The sequence below is a fragment of the Psammomys obesus genome, unplaced genomic scaffold (genome assembly GCF_907164565.1).
Source record: "Psammomys obesus unplaced genomic scaffold, mPsaObe1.curated_primary_1811, whole genome shotgun sequence".
NCBI classification, from domain to species: domain Eukaryota; kingdom Metazoa; phylum Chordata; class Mammalia; order Rodentia; family Muridae; genus Psammomys; species Psammomys obesus.
Window position 1 is genome coordinate 856,484 of NW_026596443.1, and position 22,723 is coordinate 879,206.

The 22,723-nt window shown below is 51.5% G+C and overlaps 1 protein-coding gene across 1 annotated transcript in view; it reads right to left on the minus strand.

Moving 5' to 3' along the window:
- Positions 1–279: 279 nt before the first annotated feature.
- The window catches only part of Cntn2 (contactin 2), a 29,393-nt gene continuing 6,949 nt past the window's right edge, over positions 280–22,723 (minus strand). Inside the window, exons 2-23 of the mRNA XM_055598164.1 lie at positions 21,400–21,563; positions 17,397–17,541; positions 17,103–17,278; positions 16,821–16,916; positions 16,295–16,504; positions 15,935–16,034; positions 14,822–14,997; positions 14,367–14,503; positions 13,857–13,986; positions 12,033–12,183; positions 11,805–11,932; positions 11,390–11,565; positions 10,464–10,584; positions 9,847–10,005; positions 9,271–9,420; positions 7,416–7,486; positions 6,873–7,107; positions 6,524–6,636; positions 5,356–5,542; positions 4,956–5,068; positions 4,446–4,614; positions 280–4,112 (exon numbers count right to left, since the gene is read on the minus strand). Of these exons, the coding sequence (XP_055454139.1) occupies positions 4,009–4,112; positions 4,446–4,614; positions 4,956–5,068; positions 5,356–5,542; positions 6,524–6,636; positions 6,873–7,107; positions 7,416–7,486; positions 9,271–9,420; positions 9,847–10,005; positions 10,464–10,584; positions 11,390–11,565; positions 11,805–11,932; positions 12,033–12,183; positions 13,857–13,986; positions 14,367–14,503; positions 14,822–14,997; positions 15,935–16,034; positions 16,295–16,504; positions 16,821–16,916; positions 17,103–17,278; positions 17,397–17,541; positions 21,400–21,475 (3,123 nt within the window). The 5' untranslated portion in view covers positions 21,476–21,563 and the 3' untranslated portion in view covers positions 280–4,008. The remainder of the gene's footprint in view (positions 4,113–4,445; positions 4,615–4,955; positions 5,069–5,355; positions 5,543–6,523; positions 6,637–6,872; positions 7,108–7,415; positions 7,487–9,270; positions 9,421–9,846; positions 10,006–10,463; positions 10,585–11,389; positions 11,566–11,804; positions 11,933–12,032; positions 12,184–13,856; positions 13,987–14,366; positions 14,504–14,821; positions 14,998–15,934; positions 16,035–16,294; positions 16,505–16,820; positions 16,917–17,102; positions 17,279–17,396; positions 17,542–21,399; positions 21,564–22,723) is intronic.

Genomic DNA, 22,723 nt, shown 5'->3' on the forward strand with positions numbered 1-22,723 from the left:
ACCAGGGAGTCAACACTTTAAATGTATTGAAATCAGGGGATCTGGAAGTGACTCCACCTCCTCCCACCCCCCCAGAGTGTTGACCACCATTAGGTGAAACCTGCTCTGGATGCCAGCTGTGATCTGCTGCTACCTGCCTGCAAGTCCCCCGGGCCTGTCTTTTTCCTCGGGGTGACAGGCAGTATGGACCGTGAACAGCTTCCTCAGAGTTGGCCATATGAAGGGTAGATGTACTGGTCACAAAACAGGCCCGAGAGGAACGCTTCAGTGAGGTGAGGATCGCAGCTCCTGCCAGCTGCCTGGGCAGGTTGAAAAAACATCTTTATTTAAGAACTGCTTGCTACCAGAGTCAATAAATAACAAGAGCGAACAGTGGGCTGGGGAGGAGGAGCTGCATTTGAACAGCTGTCATCTGTGGTCCAGTGAAGCCCTGAGCTCAGAGCTATGCAGGCTCTGAAATGGGGGCTAAGTTGGAGGTATCTGGTGCCAAGGCAGGTTGAGTCTCCTCTAAAGAACCTAAGGACCCTAGGCTTCTGAGGCTACTTGGGGCTCTGAACAAAGCTGTTTGACCCATTTTTCTTGCCCTCTCCAGTTTTTCTTTAATGCCCTGCTTTCCCAAAGCCTGTGACCATATTATATATATATATATAGGTTCAAGAGGCACACCCCACCCCCAGCTACCAGCACTGTTTCCAGTGAACTTCAAGTCCTTTAGGGTTCCTCTTAATTCCATCTGGAGATTCCCTGGCCGTGTTTGGTCTCAGCTAGCAAGATAAAACACCATACTTGAACTAGTAACAGGTATGAGGACTCCTGACATGCAGGAGTCCCATTGGCTCTTGTGACACTAGGAAAAGAAAAGGTGCCTCTGTTGCTGGGAAAGGCATAGCGGAGGAAAGCTTCACTAGCCACATGGAGCTCTTGGCTAGTGTACAGGCTAGGCTGGCTTTGGGAAAGGCACTAGTTTATAAGGGCTGTTCTGTGGTGGCTTGTTCAGAATTGATGGCTTTTGTAAGCTGCAGGGACCATAGCAGATGGTACCTCTAAGGCTTTCCTGTGGCAGGCATTTTGATTCTAAGATCTCAACTCTGGACAGCACCTCCCCATTCCCTCAAGTGGGCTTCACTTAACCAGCATCCACAAGAAGTCTTGAAATTCCTCAAAGGTTACTCAAAAGAAGTCCCCTTGCCCCTTCCTTAAGGCTTTTCTGATCTTGGCTTCATTCTCCCCTGTTCTTTGTCAGGGCTCTCATTCCTCTCCCATCTCACTGCTCCCCTACTGCCAGGGTTACCTGCTGCACTGGATGCAAAACCACTCTCATCTGCACCATCAGATGGCAATGAGCAGAGAGCTCAGTGTGCTGGCACTTGTATGGACAAAACAGAGGGCACTTCCCAGTCCCTCAAGAGCTATCTGCAGGCAGCTCTGTCTTAGCCTAGGCAGAGTACTTGTTTGTGGCTGTCCTTTTTATCTCATCTGGTTTAGTGTAAACGGATGGAATCTCTGTCAGGACCATAGCAGGAGCCAGTCCACCAGCTTCCCCAGCCTGCACAAAAGTCAAGAGGTCCCTGGGCCAGGGAGGGACTCTTGAGAAGCCATTTAATCTAGCCCTCTCTACCAAGCCAGTTAAAGTCCCAGTTTCCTCAGCAAGAGGCTTTTCCATTTACAAGCTCACATGTTGATGAGTCACCTGTGGTCTCCTTACACCTTAGCTAATACTCTATTTGAAGCCCCAAGCTGCTGGCCCAGCTCCACCCCCCCCCCAAACAAATTCTACCTGCACATGGCCAAGGTTTTCCTCCTCTTGGGTCTCCCAGCAGCTTACCTGCTTTTCATGGACCTTGGTAGAAGAAAAGCTTAGGGGCTGTAGCCTCCCACCTCCCTAGTCCAGTGCCAGTCCAGCTAGCTCACACTGCCCAGCCACTAGATACCTACCCACTTATCCAGCACCCCTCCTGCAGCGCAAGGCAGCGAGAAATATGGAAGCCTTGGAAGGTTTCTTTCCTTTGCCCCTTTCTAGGGCTAGCTAGGGTTTTCCGGGTCTAGGCCCGAGCCAAATTCCAGCCAGCATGGGATGGGGAGGGATGCTAGACCAACTCATGGGTCCCTGTGATGGAGAATGATCACATGGCTGAGCCCCTAGCACCTTTGTATGTGAGGTGCTGGGAGCAGGAGAAAGGGGGACTTGATCAGCTCCAGGGAAGCAGTCCTTAGCTAGGGGTAGGAGGGAGAAGGTGTGCAAGTGTACATCTTTTAAAAACTGTGGTGGGTAAATACTAACATAAACCTGCCCAGGAAAACAGAGCAGGGCTTAGAGTTTAAAAAACCATAACAAAATAGAGCTCTAACTGTAAACTACAGAAACAGGCCATGGAACAGAAAGCAGGACAAGTGCCTCTTGAGGCATCTACTTGCTGCTTTCATAGGCCTAGGGAGTGGAGACTGGGGTCTTCTGCTCGTGCTGCCACAAGGTCCAGGTCTCTCTGAACTCTGTCCTTGCCTTGGCCTCTTTTCTTGAAGAAAAGAGAGGGCCTGAGAGGCTTCCAGCCAGCACCACTTGCTGAGTTCCTAGCAGGAGCCTTGCCTCAGGCTGATGACTCTGGATCCACCTGTGCCTTGGACTGGGCTCACCCATGCTGATCTTCTCACCAGTCTGAACCTCCTGAAGCACAGGCCTCATCCTCCAGAGGCCATCTTTAGTGACCAGGCTGTGACTGCTCAGCACCATGCCTTCTTCCTCCATAGTGCCTCCCACAGGTGGAGAGGAGACTCTGGTGCTTGGCCAAGCCTTGTCACTTACAGACCATATGACCCTATGAAGTCCCAACCCTTTCTGGACCTCCATTTCCTCATCTGTTAAGTGCAGGGTGTGGGTAAGTCAAGCTATAAGGCTTTTTCACCTCTGGCAGTCTGGTCTGTCACTGGTAATGTACCCCAAATTCAAGGTAGCCTGCCCCCTTTATTAACCCCTTTTTTCTTCTGGGGACTCAAGGCAGTTTGGGGAGCAGGCATAGCCAGGTAATGGAAGGTATTCCTGGAAGCAGGCATGGCCACATTGATGCTGGCCCTTCCATCCCAGGTCAAAGAATGGATGCTGTGTTGAGGGCTGGTTCCCAGGCCTGAAGTTATGGGAGGTGGGGGCAGCCATAGGTCTGCAGCAGAGCTGAAGGGAGGAGTGGCACTCAGCTGGAATCTTCCCATACCCTGGGGGGCCGTGAAGGAGGCATCTTGATGGGGTGAGACAACTCCTCAAAACAAGCCCTTTAGTCACGTAGCCACCTGAAGTGGCTCTGTCAGTCTGTCATTCCATCTGGAGGGTGACAGGGTTTGGGTTGGCAGTGCTGGTTGAGAGGGCAGTGCCACCAGGATGGTGAATGGGCCTTGGGCTGGTGCCCTATTTTTCCATCAGGTGTCATAGCCTCTCAACCCTTTTGAGCCTCTATCCCCAGTCAACTAGCCTGGAGCCTAGTTCTTGACTACCGAGCAGGTAGGACTGCCAGAGAGCCGTGGAAGACCATGCCAGGACCATGCTGTGCTGCTTGTCCAGCGAGGACTAGAAGTCCCTCTGCTTCATAGAGGGAAATTGATACCCCATATTTTCAGCCCACTGCTGCCCATGTTCCTGCTGGGCCTGGCACTCTGATGTCAGATGGCAGTGCCCACATATGGCCCCAGAGGCTTGATCTGAAGATGTATATTAAATACCTTTGGTCCAAAGGCCTGTTTCTTCTCTTCAGTACCCCAGTGGGTCCAGGCATTGAGCCTAGTGTTATGGAAGTCACTGCCCAATGCCTCTTGATTTAAAGAAAAATTCCTTGTATGGTTCTCTCCTGTGGCAGAATAGAAATATCCTACCTCCTACGTAAAGGGTACTGTTGGGAGTTGGTGTCTAGGCCAACCACTCTCAGGCATAGTGTTAGACCACCTTGGCGCTGAAGGGGGGCTGTGGCCAGCCACTGTGTCCGTTAGAGTGGGTGTCCAGCATGGGTGTGGCAGGCAGTGCTAAGATCAGAGCTTCTGGCAGCCAATGAGCATCAGTATCACCGTGCAGGAGAACATGGGGCCAGGATGGGCAGGGCGGACTGCTGCATTTTCCACCATCATACTTGTGCCTGAAACCAGCAGCAGAAATTGTGTGACTGAGTGAGCACCCCCCCCCAGCCCCACCCTCCCACTGGAACCCAGAACTCTCTTGAGCCTTTAGATCTTGTCTTTTTTGGCCTTACACAGCATTGGCCAGGGCCTTTGTCCTGGTCTCCAGCCCCTTGGATTCCATAAACTCCCATGTCTTGGGGTGGTTCTAGCATGGGACAGTGGCATGGGTACTACTCATCCTTGCCTTCCTTGTCCTTTCTCCTTGGGAGTCTAGCTTAGAATTGGATTCTGGGGACAATCTGGGGGACCAATACTGCTGAAGGGTAGAAAGGCAGGGGGAGGGATGGTACCTCCATTTCTCACGATGTGGACTTCTGCTGGGATGCCATCCCCTCCAGGCCCTGTGGTTCGGATCTGTACCAGGGCATGGCCAATGTCTTCGGGTACTGGGATTTCTATCCAGTTCTTGCTGGTGAGGTGGAGTGTAGGAGTTGGGTTCAAGTCATTCTGGTACAGCATCTGTGGGATAGAAGTTTCCAAGTACAGCTTCCTGGACCCTTGAAGCTTTGCCTCCATGCCTCCTTCAGTTTCTCGTTGGCCAAGCTTTGCATTGGCGGGAGGTAAATGTGCAAGCAGCTACACTGTCTTGTCAGACTTCCAGCCCATCACTGACATGACCTTTCTGCAGCTGCACCATGGTCCTGTTTTTATCATCTCAACCATGAGCTATGCAGAGCACCTGCGCTTCGTTTCTCTCCTAGCCCCAGATGCCACAGTCCTGTTTCTCCGCTCCTTCCGCTAGAGATTGCAGCTCCCCATGACCACTAAAAAGATGGCTTGTCTGTATGTCCCTTTCTTACCTTGTAGCCGGTGACTGTTGATTCATTTCGGAGAGGAACCACAGGGTCCCACTTAAGGCTGAGACTGGAGCTTGAGAAAGTCCAGGAGATGTTGCCGGGAGGTCGCCGTGGCGCTGTCAGGGGAGGGGAGGATTGGAGACATTGCCATATGCTTCCAGGGCCACCCCTCACCCTGAGCCTGCCCAGATAGCAGGAATTCTCAGAACTTGTCACCATGAAAATCCCGAAGTTGGAGAAGGGAGAGGCTGTGACTCTACTGCCATATTTCAGTAGGTCCACTGACTTGCTTCTGCCCAGTGCAGACCATATCGCAGGAATAAACATCTTGCTGGATAAACAGAGGCCCTACACATGCCTACCCCATGGCACGTGCCCTTCCTCCTCCCTGGCAGACACTCACGGGGCTTCATGGTCATAGCATCAGCTGAAGGGCTGGCTGGTCCAGTGCCGGCCCGGTTGTAGGCCCTCACAGTTACATGGTACTTGGTGTTGGGGTGCAGGCCGGTGACTTGGGCACTAGTGTCTAGCCCTGCCGTCCTCACTCGGTCAGCAGCTGCCTCTTTGTCCCCTGCTTTCCAGTAGCGAATCTAAAAGGGGCAGGATATGTTAAAGTGTATGGCAAAGCTCTTATCTACCCAGTCCCCACGCTTCTCTCCAACCTAGGCTGGTCCCGTGGTAGACTCTAGTTTGATAATCTGCACACTAGGCCATGTAATCCATCAAGCAGAGTCACGTGACGATGAGCCCCTGCATCTGTAAGCATTCGACAGTGTCTAGTCCAAGGAAGGTGTTTAGTACATGGGATGAAAGAAGTAGGTGGCTAGTGGAGAGATGAACAGGGATGAGAAAGGACCAGACTATAGACACCTTCAAGCCTTCCAAAGCTCCCCCGTATCACTTTGGCCCAGAAAGCTCATTCTAGTACCAACAGAGTGCCACGGTCCACTGCAGACCTGAGGCTGCCTCTGCTTCCCACATCTGCAGACCCTGGACGCCAGCTTTCAACAGTGTTTATCTCATGCACTCACAGGCTCTCTTGGAGCATCTGTTGGGACATGAAATGCATGCTTTTTGCTTGTGAAGTAGTTCTACCTTCAGTGCTCAATAAACACAGATCCACTCACCAGTGGAATATCAGACCTTAAATATTCTTCAATCAAGGGCCAAGAGTGGAACTGTCTTCTCCCAGCCGTCTGTCTAACCTATTGTGCTAAAATCAGCCTGATGGCTCCCTGGCATTATTGGACCTGTTTTTTGTTTTGTTTTGCTTTGCTTTGCTTTGTTTTGTTTTGTGTTTTCTGAGACAGGGTTTCTCTGTGTAGCCCTGGCTATCCTGGAACTCATTCTGTAGACCAGGCTGGCCTCAAACTCACCAAAATCTGCCTGCCTCTGCCTCCCTGAGTATTGGGATTAAAGACATGTGCCTCTACTACCAGGCTCCCCTTTCCCTCATGACCCTCTTGCTGAGGAATAAGTGACCCCAGGAGGAATGACTAATAAGTGTTAGGTGTTCCCACCTTCTCTTGAAAGCCTAGCCCTGCCTCTTTCTGGACCCAGTTGTTGCTCACCTCATACCCCAGGAGAATGCCATTCATGTCTTGTTGCACAGGCTCCCAGCTCACGTTCATCTCTGAGGATGTGGACCCTTTGGCCCAGACCTTGGCAGGGGCCACCCTGGGCTCTGGGGACCAATAAAGAATGGGCATACATTCCTGAGACACCTCTGTGTCCCACAGAATAACCCTGACTAAGACTGTCTGCGCTTAGGATTTGGGGAACCCCCAGGGCCCAATACAAAGGATGAAGCCCAGGGGATTCCAAGTGCACCACAGGCTTGCTTCTCCTCCCATAGGTCCCCCCTTCTCCTTCCCCGTGACAGGGAGTCAAGGTGGACCGGCCCCAAGCCACACAGCCCACCTTCCTCTGCTGAGTGTACTAGTGCAGTGAGGCTCTCAGGCCCATCCCCCTGGCGATTGTAGCTTCGGATCTTGACTTCAAAAGGTGTGTAGGGTTCGATGCTGTCATTGCTGTAGACGAAGTACTGGGCATCGGCACCAGGCACCCGGGCCGTCTGCCAACTGGAGCTGCCTTGCCTGCGGAAGGACAGCAGGTAGCCGAAGCCATCTCCATTCTGGTACTCCCGTGACATGGGCTGAGGGCAAGAGCATGGCATGGGCCAGGGGTCATGGGTATGTGTCCCTGCCCACCCATCTGGCTCCACCCAGTCTTCACCCAGAGGAGTGGCCCTGGATGCATGTGCCTCCTCAAGGGTTTAGTGAGGCAACAGGTATGTGGGGAGAGGAAGGGAGGGTGGGAAGCTTCTAAGTGAGACTTCAGTGGTCCTTTGTGCTGCTGCCATTGTGTGTGTCTGGAGACAGACTAGGAGGGTGGGGGAAGGGGCATGCCTGAGAGGCATGAGAGGCAAGACACTTGCCTGCTTCTCTGTCCCTACCCACTTACAGTCCAGTTGATGATGAGCTCTCCAGGGGCCCCGCCCCCTCCACTGAGTCCTGATGGAGCCACTGATGGGACTGTTAGGGCCAAGGAACATAGATGTGTCATGTTAGTGGGCAGCAAGTGGGAAAAAAGCCCCCAGCCTGTGTGTGGAGAGCATCTTGGGTGTGGCATTCCAATTTATCTTTCCACAGTCGTTCTGTGCATGGGTTCAGAGTCAGGCCAATTCCCACCTTTTCTGTGCTTCCTTGAACAAGCTACTTAACTTTTCTGAAGCCTGATTCTACTCTTTCTGTCTTCTCATTTCACTTTGTCAGAGACAAAGAATTTAAACGAGAGGCCAGTCAGCATGTAGTGGCTACTCCTGTATGTTGTCCTCATCGCTGTTGGCTTAGCTAAATCAGAGACCAACTCCAGCTTGCTTAAGTTGATGGGAATAAAGAACCTTGAATGGCAGCTAATGCAAACAACAAAAATGAATTTTGTTAGGGGGTATTCCGAGGTATTTTGCTATTATTTTCCTTTCTTTCTTTCTTTCTTTCTTTCTTTCTTTCTTTCTTTCTTTCTTCCTTCCTTCCTTCCTTCCTTCCTTCCTCCCTCCCTCCCTCCCTTTTGAGGTATATTTAATCTCCCTGTCTTTAGTATTAAACAAGACTGATAAACAGAATGATGGCCTCTGCCAGCCCACAGAGGGTTGGGGCCCAAGTATTTCTGCAGAGCACCGGGTGCTCCAAGTTTTATGTTGTTGATTATGGGGCTTTGTATTTGATCCCCTGAAGAAGGCATTCCCAACACAGAAAGCCAGAGGTCCAGAGCAGTTAAGCAACTGGTCCAAGTTCTTACAAGTAACGCACAGGCCAACTAGAATGTGACCTCTGCTCTTACACTTTTAAAGAGCGTTATTGTCCCTTTGCATTGTACTTGTCTGTGCTCAACAGTTTCTGAGCTGCTAGAATCAAAGAGACCCCTCTCACCCCACAACCCTAAGAAGTTCAGTCAGAAAGCATACCCTCTGTGTTTCCTACTCTAGATGGATGCTGGACTAAATTGTTGATTGATTCCAGAGCCTGAGAGTCAGCCCAGAGCAGGTAGGAGAACGTGTTTACAGGAGACATGGAGGTAGACCTTACCCAAGCGCAGGTCTGGCTGGATGGAAGGAAGGGGACAGCCTCCCGACCATGATCCCAGGTCCTCCCTTGGGAATTCAGGGCACAGCAGGTGCCTCTGAGCAGATGTCGTCCATGTCTGTGTCCCTTCCTGGTTCTCTCCTCACATTCTCTCCTACTTTGTCTCTCACACACATGTGCCTTCACTGAGGGTCACAGGCAGATTATGATTCCTCCTGCTCCATAGAGAGCAGCCAAACAGGTCCTGGAGTCTGGTTCCCTCTCTAGCCCCCTGCACAGCACCTGTGTACATGTCCACACAAGTGTATATACACATGCACACAGACACCTTCCTCTTTAGCTGATTTCTGTAGTTTGTGCACACTTAAAAAAATGAACTCAAGGTTCTTTCTTGTCCTAGCTTCAAGGTCAGGCTCTCCCAGTGGGACCCTTCTTCCCTTGTTCAAGTCAGTTTTCCTGTTTTTAAATACTAGGCCAAAACAATGATTACAGATCTGCCTGTGGGTGTGCCTTTTCAGCAAGGCCACACTTTGCTGAAAGGGCACACCTTGCTTGGATCAGGCAGTTTGTCCAAGCAGCAGCCTTGCCTCTAATCTCACATTGCCCCCCAACTCCCCACTCCCCACCCCCGCCCCCAGTTCACCAGAGCCTGGTAAACAGATTGGGATTTTGTTCCTGTCCCACTGCTGGGACTCCCTCTGCTAAGAGTTCTCTTTAGAATCCCAGACACTTACCTGCTTCCTTAGTCCGGATTCTGCTGGAGGGCCCGCTGGGCTCCCCAGTGCCCAAGATGTTGCTGGCTGAAACCCGAAACTCATAGTCCATCCAAGGCATGAGGCCCAGCACCTGGGCAGTCTCGGCATTGCCCTCAATGTTCACAGGATCTGAAAGGCCCCGGGGGTCAGTGGCTAGCACCCATTTATTGCCAGGATGAGGGCAGGTTCTGGGCCTGTGTTACCTTTGTATTCTATCCTCACCTTGGTACTACCATCCACTGAGCCCTCAATTACTCTTTGATTGAACAGCTAATAAGCTCCTATGCCTCAGGGTCTTTGCCAATGCCCTGTGCTCCTCATTCCACACATGTTGAGCATGCTGCCATTCTTTAGCAACAATCCTTCAAGGCCTCAAGGAACAGACCAAATGCCTCCTCCGCCCTCTCATTACCCTCCTGGCTATGAATGCTTTCCTGCCTGCCTAGGAGATAAGAGAACAAAAACTTACTTCTCTTTGAAGCCTTAGCCCTGGACCCTCTGACTTCATCTGCTGCTGTGCACACAGTACTTATGCAAGTGGGGCCTCATACTTACTGGTTCGAACCTGCTTCCACTTCCCTGAGGGTGGAGTACGAGCTTGCACCATGTACTTGGCAATGGGGCTGTGATTGTCAAAGCCACGACTCCAGCTAAGCTGAACAGTGGTGTCTCCAATGTCTCTCACCACCAAGCCTCCTGGGGGACCTGGAGGACCTGTACCAAGAGGCAGAGCGCACTGGGTCAGAAGTGAGCGCCCAATTTGAGTCAGTTTTATCTAGACCCAGCCTGGACTGGCTCAGTATCTAGATGGGGCAACAGAGGGCAGGAAAGATTGGGTGGGAGGTTAGAGGATGGGGACAGAGGAGAGTTAAGGGTAGTGATGGGTAGTGACTTGGAGGTTCACAGAGGCTGTCCAGAGAGGGGTGCATAGATTTCTCCACACTGAACCTGGAACTCCTGAGTGCATGAGGCAAAGTCTTTGGGGGTGTTTAGGGTATATTTTCTTTCTAAAGTATGGCTTCAGAAGAAACAGTCTACTCATTTAGGACCCACGAGGAACCATGCAGGTACTAAACAGATGTGTCTATCTCTGTGGCTTCTGTCAGCTTTCAGGGAGGGGAGGCAAGCCGCCTAGAGCCTTTCCAGGAACTGCAATGGATGCCTCCCATCACCTCGGACCAGGACTGTGGCTTCCTTGGATGCACCATCCACCACTGTCTGGGCCATGCACGTGTACTTCCCTCCATGGCGTAGCTGGGCATTCACGACAGTCAGGTCCCCAATGGTCTCTTTCTGTGCACAGGAAACAGAATGTGATGAGTCAGGAGAAAGCCACAAGATAAAACAGAGCCTGGATTCCCTGGCTGTGTGGCATCTATACCCTCTGAGCCATAGTTCTCCTTTCTGTTCAATGGAAAGAATCAGCTACTTGGTAGCAATGAAAAACAAAGTGTGTCATATAGATAGTTTGCATGGGCCAAGTTAATGATGGCATTTGCACTGGAAGAGAGGGACAGTGGTGGAGAGAATCTCCTGGGGCACTTGGAATGCTAAAACTTGATTCTAACTTAGAAGGGTGGTCCTTGAGTGGATGCTGAAAAGATGGCTGCTATCCTAGGATGAGCTTGCTGGGCATGGCCTGAGGGTTAGGGAGAACTTTGGAGAGGCTGAAGGTGGTGGTGGCTGAGGACATCTCAGGTACCCTGTCTTATCTGGGGTAAGGGAAAAGTATGGGGTGTGGTGGTCTGAACAGGAATGGCTCCATAGACTCTTGTGTTTGAATGCTTGGCCCATAGGAAGTGGCACTATTGGAAGGTGTGGCCTTGTGGGAGGACCTGTGTCACTGTGGGGTGGGCTTCAAGGTCTCCGATGTTCAGTCTATGCACAGTCTCCTTCTGCTGCCTGCAGACCAAGATGTAGAACTCTCAGCAACTTCTCCAGTACCTTATCTGCCTGCACACTGCCATATTTCCCACCATGATGATAATGGACTAAACCTCTGAAACTATAAGCCAGCCCCAATTAAATGCTTTCTTGTGTAAGAGTTGCCTTGGTCATGGTGTCTCTTCACAGCACTAGAACCCTAACTAAAACTTACCACACTGGCCCTCCGGTAGTGACCTCCAGACTTATCAAAGTCAATGGGGAAATCATCCAGGGTCCAGGTGAATGTGAGGTCCATAGTGGGGTCATGGGAGGCATGGCACTGTAGGGTCAGGTTATCACCCACATTGATGTCAGCACTCGAAGGAGCTAGAGTGATCTTGGTTGCATCTACAAAGTAAAACAGCAATAGCTGTAGAAGGATGAGAAAGTCCCAGGCAGGGGAGAGGCTCTGTCCTGTACCCCAATGCATATGAGCAGCCAGATTCTGGAGGCTGGCCAGGGGCGAAAGCAAGAGAAACTTGAGTTCTGAGGTAGCCTTGGAAGCAGAACTATATGGAGCCAAGAGCAGATGGCTGGCAGAACAACACCCCAGCTGACTAGGGGTCTAGATAGACCATAGTCCTTACCACGTACAGACAGGATTCCAGTACTGTTGGCTTTGCCCATGAAATTCTCAGCAAAGCAGGTATATTTGCCTTCATCCGATCGACTGATGTTTCTGATAATCAAGGTACCATCCAAAGTTACTGTCACTCTGCAGCAAGGACAGAAAAGTTCTGGTCAACCCAAGGATAAACCATGGGAAGGGCACTGGCCTACAGGAAGCCATCTCTGCTGTGGCACATAGAACATACCTGGTACTGTTCCCCAAAATCTCAGTACCCTTGCTCCAAAGTATAGTAGCTTTTGGAGCTGCACGAGGCTGGCATGGGATGCTGATCTCTCCTCCTCGGGCTGCAGGGATCAGCCGCCTCACAGGGTTCTGCCTGAAGTCGGGGGCCAGAGCTGCAGGAGAAGGAGTACTCATACACTCACCCTTGTGATAGCCATTGCCCCCTTCCATTAAGATGCCACCTGGACATGCACTAAGCAGCATAGCCACCGGAGATGAACTTCTCAAGTGGCTGCAACATGTCTAGAACTCAAGTCCACCCCTGAATGTCTTGCTCCACTCTCTCCCTCAAACATGCAGTAACCATCTGTCTTGCTTTCACTTTTATTTCCTTAAAAAAAAAAAAGATTTATTTTTACTTGATTTGTATGGGTGTTTTGCCTGCATGTATGTCTGGTACCACCTGTATGCACTGCCTGAGGAGGCCAGAAGAGGGCGTCAGATTCTCTGGAGCTGGAATTACAGGTTGTTGTGAGCTACCATGTGGGTACTGGAAATGGAACCGGGGTCTGTTGCAAGAGCAGCCAGTGCTCTTAACAGTCATCTCTCCACCTCTCAATTCCTCAGCTTTCTTTTTAACTTTCTGAAGTTGTCAAGCCTTTTCTGCTTTACGATCTTTGTGTTTGCATATATAATATTTATGAAAATTCCTCACATCTTTACAAGGTTCCTTCAGGTCACACCCAAATGTGACTTCTTTGGAGTCTTCCCTGACCACCCCATCTAACTGGTTCACCTCAGTACCACTGCTCTACAGTTTTCTTTTCTTCCTTCCTTCCTTCCTTCCTTCCTTCCTTCCTTCCTTCCTTCCTTTCTTTTGAGACACGGTTTCTCTGTGTAGCCTTGGCTGTCCTGGACTCACTTGGTAGACCAGGCTGGCCTTGAACTCACAGAGATCTGCCTGCTTCTGCTTTCCCGCCTGCTGGGATTATAGGCGTGCACCACCGTGTCTGTCTCCTACTGATTTTCTTATATTTTTAGTGTTTATTCATTCTTCCCTTCTATTAGAGTGCACAGTACTTGAAAGCCAAGAGGTGATCTTTTGTATTCATTCCTTTGGAGATGATGAATAACTATTGGTTGAAGAAATGAATGAAACAATGAGTCTGGGGGCTGGAGAGATGCCTCAGTGGTTGAGAGCATAGACTACTCTTGCGGAGGACCTGAGTTCAATTCCCAGCATCTACATGGTGGCCCACAACCATCTGTAACTGCAGTTTCAGGAGAATCAACACTTTTTTCTGACTTCTATAGGCATGTGATACATATACAAATACAGGAATACATATGAAGAAAATAAAATAAATTAAAAGAGAACAAGTCTGTTGAGCCTTATTAAAACCAATAAAGGATCCTCATGTCCATCTTACAGCAGAGAAAACATGCCTCACAAGCTCAAGGCTAGTGGTCCTTGGTCCCTGTCAAATGAAGGTCACACCTGTCACAGTTCACTCTTCACATTTCATGTTCCCTCAAAGCAGTGTTCAAGGGCAGGATGAAGCATTTCTTAAATCAAGAAACTGTGACATAGAATCAGGTAATTTGCCACAGGCCACAGAGAGTGAAGGAGCTGGATTAAACAAAGATCAGATCTTTTCACTGCACTGAGCATCTGCTTTATTCAGAGCTTTCAATCTAGTGCCTTGAAAGTGATGCTATTCAGAGGCATTAAAATACCAAAGAAAATGTGTGGTACAAGCATGTGTTTGGACAAGCAAAAGTTCAGCCCTAACCAGCCACAACCTTCATGTTCCAGGGACTGTCCCTTGCTTCCTGAGCACTTTACCTTGTACAGCCAGCTCAGCACTGGCATAGATGGTGCCATGTTTATTTTCTGCCACACACTGGTACATGCCAGAGTCCTCCAGGCTCAGCTTAGAGAATCGCAGGTCCCCAGCCAAGACCTCCACCCGGTTCTGTGCAGAAGAGCCGAGGCAGGGCAGGGAAATCAGGACGGTTGGAGGACAGGAAGGGTTTGTGTATGTGTGTGTGCATCTGTGTGCAGGGGCTGTATACCAACATCCCAAAGGACGGGGGTTCATGAATGCAGGCCTACTCCAGGGCTGCCTGGTGTTTTAGGCCTCCTGGAAGCCAGCTTTAAGATTGCATTCCTGTTTGCTGGTGGGATCCCAGATCTCTGTGATGCTACACAGCTGACCCACCACCTGTGATCATGTGTCTCTGGCATAGGAGGAAGCACCAGAACTTCCCAAGACCCCCCTTGGTTGGCCCAGGAGGGTAAGAGGGCCGGGCAGAGAAGAGGGTGGTTGTGTGGGAGGAAGCCCTGGTTCCCTACCTGGGAGGCCAGAGGCTCTCCATTTCTCAGCCAGCGTACCATGGGCCGGGGTTTGCCTGCTGCTGCGCAGCCCCAACGCAAGTTGGAGCCAATGTCAGCTTCTGTGTCTGAGATCACCTTGAGCCACTCAGGCTGAGCTGTGGGGAAGAAGTAGGGAATTAAAAAGTTGCAGTATTTGTAAGTGACAGCAGAGGGCGCTGTACTATTCTGGAATGGAGAGGACATAGAAGTGGGGGTAGGAAGAAAGCTGGCACTCTATGGTCGTGCCAGAGGCTGCTTTTAGCAACTAAATCATTTGAAAGACTTGTGTGCTTTTTTCATGACCCTGCTGAGCTCTGAGATGGCCTCTACAATTATGCTTAGTAGCTCTGGCAAGGACTCAAGCAAGAGGCCTTCCAGTCTCTTGATTTCCATGCTGTTTCCTCAGGAGAAGGGAGGTGTCTCCGGCTCTGTACCCTGCACAATGATGCGTCCCTGGACGGTGTCACGGCCCTTGGAGTTCTCCACCTCACATTCATAGGTGCCCTCATCTTCAAAGCTTACGCTGGGGATCTGCAGGGTGGGCTCTGCTGTGGCCCACTGAGGGGACAAGGAACCATCCACTTTGCGCCACTTGATCCTGGGAACAGGGCTGGGAGAAAGGGCCAGAGGGGATGAGCTAGGCTGGGCATGCTCCCCATGTGTCCACAGAGCCTACCCTCACACTTGTAGGCCCTCCTGAAGTAGGGCCTACTTTGGAGGAGGTGAAGGGGACAGAGAGAATGAGGGCACAAACAAGACTGGGAACATAGGCATGGAAGAGACAAGAAGATGGCTCCACCATCATAGGCCCCCTTTCACATCACCCCAATTTCCCAAGGTACTTTAGTTATTAGTAATTTGGATACTAAAATGGGCTAGGGAACCACTGAGTCTAGGGCTCAACATATTACCCTGCCAAATGCTTTTTATACGTGTTTACTGGAGGCCCCAAAACTTCCCACATAGCAGTAGCCAAGCAACCCCACTCTAGTGAATCCTTTTTCTTAGATAGCACGAAAGAGAAGGCCTCTGTTGTCATTTTTGAAATGCATAATGTAACATTCATGCCACACTTGTTAAATGCCAAGCTCTCCTCTCAGGGTCTGGTATCCATTGATGCATCTAATCTTTGTGACAGGGCAGACACTGTTACCATGATCACCCATCAGTCACAGAGCACAGACTGAGACGTTAGGTACTTGCCTGAGCTCTCCCAGCCAGCAAGTGTTGAAGCTGAGCTTTGAACCAGCAGGATGGGGTCTGCACCCTGGGCTTCCTGCCTCCAGCCCTGGGTGCTCCTCAGACTGCCTAGGACTGCCATTTACTGTTGGAAGGACAGTGTGGTTCCCTCATGCCTATACAGCCCTCTGTCTCGCTGGCAGAACTGGTTTCATTGGATGGTGGGTGATGCCTGTTGTGTGCCCAGGACCCTGCTAACCTACTGCCTTTGCTTTCCCTCATTCTGGGATCCCTCCTGCTCCTGAGGGGCTTTGAAATGAAGCCCTGCCTGGCCCCAGGGCCACTCTTGTCCCTCCGATGGTACTTACTTCCCAAAGGCAAAGCACTCCAGGGTGACCTGCTGCCCAACCAGTGCATAGGTCTCTAGGGGGAACCGGGCTTTGATGCTAGGAGCAAAGAGCCGGGGATCTGAGGAGAAAGAGGTTGTGTGAATCACACATGAAGGACACCAAGGCGACGCTTTGTATTTAGGGTCTGTGCTTCCAAAGTGTACAAATCTCCAAACAAATATTTGGACTCTCCAAATGTTCCTTTTTCCTTGAGATCCTGGAAGAACAAGGGTCTGAGACCCAGCTGTAGAACCCTTTACCCCTCTGAGCTGCAATTCTCGGGCTTGGGGGAACTCCATCATATCTTTCCGGCCCTCCCCACAGCCCCACGAGTCTGACCTTCAGCAGCCAGATTGAGCTGCGCAAACTTGCTGAAGACACTCTTGGTGGAGAAGTCCATGTGGCTGGTGGCTAGACAAGAGTAGTTGCCCAGGTCTGAGGCATTGGTCCGAGCGATGTAGAGGTTTCCTGTGGTCTGAGACACAAAGTGACGCCCATCCGTTGGGATGAAGTTGGGGAATTCATTGAGGAGCCAGCGGTAGGACAAGCCTAGAAAGGAAGGTGTTTGAGGAAACTAGGGTGTGTCGGGACCACAGGCAACCTGGGCGGGACCCCAACCTGCTGCATGTTCTGCCTTCTCATGAGAGCTTGCACTCTAAATAGGGGGATAGGTAGAGGGGAGAGATGGCGCCAGTCTCTCCTCAGGATGCTAGGTACTGAGAGCACACTCTCGGCCCAGCTAGGTATTGCAGAACCATTTAAAGGAAGGCCTACCACTCCCTCCTCTGTCCTCTCCCCAGCATCCGGAAGTCCTTTCTAGTGTGCTGCCCCTGCCCGTCTTGCCCTGGCCCAGGGCCCCACTTACCTGGGTAGTGCGCAGGTGGATTACAGGGCAGCATCACCCCCCAGCCCTCGGGGGTTTTCACAGGGTCTCTCTCCTCCTTGGAGAATTCCTGCAGAACTGGAGATGGAAAACAGGGCTCAGGCACAGTCTTCAAGCATGAGGCTCCCAGCTCCTCCTTCATGGGGAAGAAGTAGTTTCTAGCATGCCATTTGCAAGCAGAAAAGCCTGGCTTGCGGCTACTGCCACCTGTCCTTCCTTGTCCCATCTACCCACACCCAACATCTTGGCTCCCATGGATCTCACAGCCGAAGCGGAGGACTGCCTCCTTGCTGACGACAGTGCCCACTGGGTTTGAGGCTAGGCACTGGTAGACACCGGCATCCTGTGCCTTGGTAGGACTCATGATGACCAGGTTGCCCCCCATCAGCTGGTGACGGGAACCGGGTTCCAGGTTCATATCAGTGCCATTCATCTTCCACCTGCCGCAGAGATGAGTGAGAGTGGGGGTGGGACCTCGGGCATAACGGGGTAGGGCTGATGTGAAGGGAACCTGTATGTCTGCCTAGGGCCTCCCAGCACTCATGGCTGGGACCTCACCTATAGGTGGCTGGAGGGTTAGCTCGGGCACGGCAAGCCAGTGTCACCTGATCCTCTGTGGACTCCTCTGGGAAAAGCAGGCCAACGGGTTGTTCTTCAAAGACAGGTCCAAAGGTGGCTGGGGTTCCCTGGGCAAAACTCCACCCTGCAAACAGGGGATACCACCAGAGCCTCAATGTCTAAGACATTCCAAGTCAAATATCAAGAGCAGAAAGTGATAAGGATGCCTCATCTTCTGCCTTGGCCAATAGATGGCCTTGGGCCACTTGTGCTATTGAGGGTTTCGAATGTAGCTAAGGAACCAAAATTTAAATTTAATTTTAATTCATTTAAATAGGCTGGGAAGGTCCCATCAATCCACATTTGCATTGTCAGTCACCCATCTACAGTCACATATTAAGCACTTGTTGTGTACCTGGAAGCAGGCTGTGAAAATGAATCAAACACATAGCCCCTTTCCTTGAAGGATCTTGCAGTCCAGGAAAGGAAACAGGCAGACAGTACAGGGTGCCGTGTCACAGAGTGCTTAGGCACGAGATATCGGAGATTCTTAGGGGACCTCTCACAGGTGTGGCACATGAGAGGCCACCAGCAGGAACCAGGGACAAAGGATACATATGTGTTCCTGGAGTACAATGCTCTTCTAGGGAAGTGTAGGCCAGTGAAAAGTGCTCGTTTGGGGGCTGCGTGTGCTACTGGCAATATTACCTTGGGCAAGTTATAGGAACCCTGATTGACCTGGTGCCTTCCTATGAAAAGAGTAGCAATTCACTTCCAGGTCCATGACAGGGTCTAATAGGAAAAAAATAGGGAGGTCCTGGCACAGGGAGCAAACTCAACAACTGGCTGTTAGACCCAGCTAGGGACAGGGGGTGGAGGGAGGCAGAAGGCTGAATGTTGGCTGTGGCAGCAGATTGACTGGCGGCAGTTTTATATGCTGTGTCACATTTCAGGGAAAAAAAGTCCAGTCTGTGTCCCAGGTGATGTTGCTTAGCAAATGGGCTACTGCACACCTGCTTCTCCCTACCATGCGTCAGCCACAGCCTTGTTCTGCACACACCCTGGTCCTGTCTCACCAGAATAGGGTCAGCAGGCAGGAGACAGGACAGCAGTTCACACTGGACTGGCACAGTGTGGGTTCTGCCACTGTGGGATCAGGTGGGAGCCAGGCTCCCTAATTGGCTCCTATTTCTCAAGCGGCTGATTTCAGCAGGTCCTTGCTGGGTGGGGGATGGGAGGAGGGAAACTCCATTAACCAATTAGTGCCTTTCTGAGCACATCCAGCTGCCAGCCCTCTTTCTAGTGTGGTCCCTCTGCTGCAGCTGAGGCCCAGTTCTGGCCTCTTGGGACTTGGGAACATATGCTAAGCAGCCCTCTGAATGAGGAATGAGGTAGGAGGCAGGATTTCCAGAATGGCTTCCCTTGAGCCCTGTTCGTGTCACTCCCTCCACTCCCTATAGCTTGTCACTCTCCTTTACTGCAGCCTGGGGCCTCAGAGGCAGTATCTGAAAGCAACTGCATCAACTCCCCTTGGAAAGCCCAGCTTAATCCCGAGTTAATGATGATGGTGGAGGTAGGGATCCTGGCCCAGCTGGGAACACTTGGAGAGAGGAGAGGGAGGATGGAAGGGAGGAAAAGGAGAGATGAGGAGGCAGGGGCTCTGGGAACCACCTTACACAACAGCAGTTTCCAGGAACTCAGTCTGGGTGGTGGGGGTGGCAGAGTGGGGTCGGTCTGGGCACACTGGTACTTTAAGATTGTCTTTCTTCTTGAAAAGGCTTTTTCCTCTACACTCAGCAACGTGCACACCCTCACACTCATCCCAATACCCACATGTACGCACCTTCGTGTCTCACTTGCACGCGCTCTTACAATGTTCTCATAGCACACATATGTTCATACACAGATATCTCTCTAACCAATCAAATGGCCAGATACACATCTATGCACATTTCGATCTCAGGCAGGAACAGCTGCCAATAGCCCTGCCTGCTCATTCCATATGTGTGTATTCATAAGTAGCTCTACCCACTGCTAATAATTAAGTCATGATAAGAATAGTGCTGTTGATCCAGTTGCTTACAACTGCCTGACACCATATTCCAAATTCTTTCTCATGGTGCTCCACAAAGTGAAGTGCTTCCTATCTCACCAGCATGGAATCTGACCCTTAGGAAAGTTTAATAACTTTCCCTACCTCAGAGCAAAGAGGTCTACCCTCATCCAGCCTCATCTCACAGCCAGCATTTTTATAACTGCAGTAGTCACAATTTCTGACTTCAGGGTTTAGAGACCATCTGAGGTCCTGGCTCAACCCCAGAGGCCTGAAATCAGAAGTCCTGGGAGTAAAATCCAGGGTGGAAAAAACAAAAACAAAACAAAACAACAACAACAAAAAACACTTCTGAAAGGAACTGAAGTTGAGGGCATCAAGGTACAGGCTGGGCCCCACTCACACCTGCACCCCACAGCATCTATCTGGTCCACAGACAGCCTCAAATAACCCACACTTCCCTGCACTACTACAGACATCCCTGTACATGCTGCCCTGCATGTAGACACAAACTCTTGGACAAAGGCAGTCCTCTCTGCCGTCCTGTCCAACATGCCCTCATTCTTTGCCCAGTTACTGGTTTCCCTAGAAGAGACATAAGAGACATTGCAGTGGAAGGAAGGAGGAGCCAGAGAGATGCTATGTGAAAGAAGATGCCACACCTCTCCTTGCCCTGGGGTGTAAGCTGTTCAGAGATGTAGGATCAGGTGGGCAAGCCAAGAGCAGAGAAGCACTTTCCAGGTCTAAGTAAGGAGTAGATCTAGACTCAGGCCACGACGGGAGATGGCGGCCCAGGTTCTGGTCGTTTGGTAATTCCTTTCTGACCCGTTTGGGTCAGTGCACCCCAAGGGGTGCTCACAACCTCTCGCTTCCAAAAGGAGTTGTCCCCAAGGGAGGGGCTGCTGAGGCTCTCCTCAGCTCTGGGTTCTCTCGGTGGGAGTCTCCTGCCCTGTGCAGTGAGAGCTTTCCACACTGGCTCTTTCTCCGGTCTGGTGGAGATCGCTAGGCCCAGGGTGTGGGAATCAGATCCATTTTCCAGCAGTCCTATGAAGCTGGGTGCAGGGTGGATCAGAGCAACAGGGACCAAGCAAGAGCTTCTGAGCATGCCAGCTGGGAAAGGGCATGGCTGTGTCTTGAATTGTTGTGGGTGAAGGTGGGGTCTGAACTCCAAGACTGTGGGATGGATGCTCCTTCTGCCACAGAGCTCTTTGGGGAAAAGAGGACTGCTGTTGATTTGAGTCTGGGACCCAGGCCCAGACAAACATTAGCTGGCCCCTCAGCAGCAAGTCCTGGGGACAACCAGCTCTAGGGCGGGAACTCTCCAGCTCTGTTAGCTCCCTTCTCTGCCTTCTGTCAGCCACTTCTCATCTCTGATCTGAGCATGGAGAGGACCAGAGAGACAGCACCCTCTGTCAGCAGCCCTGCTCTGCCTTGTCTGGTCTCTTTCTGCCCCTCCCCAGGTTGCCTGAAGGAAGCTCCTCGGCATTCTATGGGGTAGCTGTTGCCCCCTTGGGTCCAGGATCCTGGAACAGTCTTCAGGAAAAATTTTCAGGATATGATGGAGGTGTTCCGTCAGGTGGCTGCTGAGCACTTGACATGTGGCAAGTGCAGCTGAGCGCATCACTTTCATTTGAGTCACATGTTAGCTCAGGGGTCACACCTGTGATGTCTACCACACTGTGCAGTGTAATTCTAAAGGCCACATCTCCAATCTGGCTGTGCTACATTGTGCTACATTGTGGGACACAGGGTAAAACACTCAGCCTTGCTGGGTCATTTTTTTTCTTCATCTTCAGCATAATAAAGATTTATTTCTTTTCCTTCCCAACTTCAAAGGTAAGGTGAGATCCATATATGGGAAGAATTTAGTAAGGACATGGCCTTGACAATGCAGAGGAATTGCCACCTAAGTGGTAGTAATGATTTAACTATGAAATCAGGTGCTCTTACCTGGAGAGGAGACCAGGGCCACCGTGGCCAGCACCAGCAGCAGCAGGCATGGCTTTTTTCTGGCGGGTGTCCCCATGGTGGGTGTTTTTCAGGCAGAGGCAGAGTCCAGAGGAGAGGAACCACAGCCCAGTTCCCAGAAGTGTCAACTGGAGACTGAGAGGCACCTGAGGAGACAAGATGAGGGCTCTGAGCTGTGATGCACTCTTCTTAGGAGCAAGCACATCTGGTTAGTAATTTGCTTTCCAGCCTGGGCTGCAGAGGAGGAGGAAGGGCTTGGTCCCAGGAGGAAGGGCTTGGCTATTAGCAAGGCTCTCTTCCAGGGCTGGTGCCCCCTGTTGTCCCCCTGGGAGTCTGGCTCTGCCCGGTGCCCCTCCCTCCATCGGGCAGGTGCTGATCAGGAAGTAAAAGCAGGTGGCAAGAACCCACCTGCTGGATTGCCTGCAATCAAGATCCCTCTGTGTCAGGAGGAGATCTGAGAAGGCCGGGCCTGTGCCCAGGTGAGAGGCTAAGGACATCTTTCCCTGGTACCTGGACAACTTCTTCCTGCTCTTCCTCCCACAGCTGTCTGGGAGGGGGCCACTAAACCGCTCTGGAGTTGTGCAGCCTCTGAACCAGGACTGATCTTTCTCAAAATAAGGGAAGCCTTGTGACTTTGCTCCGCCTCAGCCTGGGGTCCCAGGTAAGGCACCTTGGTCCTATCAGCCACACTCCTACCACATGGGTTAACAGTCCAGCAGCTGTCTGTTCTGCCAGCCTTATAAGGCAACACTCAGAGGATCCTCTGTCTACTCTGGGATGGCAGAGGCTTGGTAAAGGCAGCCTGGTAGGTCTCAGAAAGCAGGACAGCCACTGGGGAGATGGGGACCTCATTTGGAGAGGCAAGGGCAGGGACGGGGTCACGTCCCTATTTACTCCCCCTCCCAGGAGCTACCCTCTAGGTGTTGGGGTAAACCTGGTCCCCACAGTCCATTCCTCCCTATCAGAGCTGTGGCAGGGCCGGGGCACCTGGCTGCAGATTGATTCTAACAGCCTGCCCTGCCCTCCTGCCTGAAGAAGGCCCAGGGCAAGGCAGGGCTTTCCTCACTAACTGGCTTTGCAGCCCTGCTGTCTCCATCTGTGTCCTCAATGAGATTGCTCTTGTTCGGGTCCTTCAGCTCTGGCTCCCTGGCACTTCCTGAAAGAGCAGAGCCAGGACCCCTGCCCCTCGGGCCAAGAAAGAAGACTGTGTAGATGAATGTGGGCTCAGGGTGTGCCTCACCTCACTCCCACTCTACTCACAGAAAAGCTCTCCGGCCCTCCTCCACCTGGGCTCCTGCTACCTTTC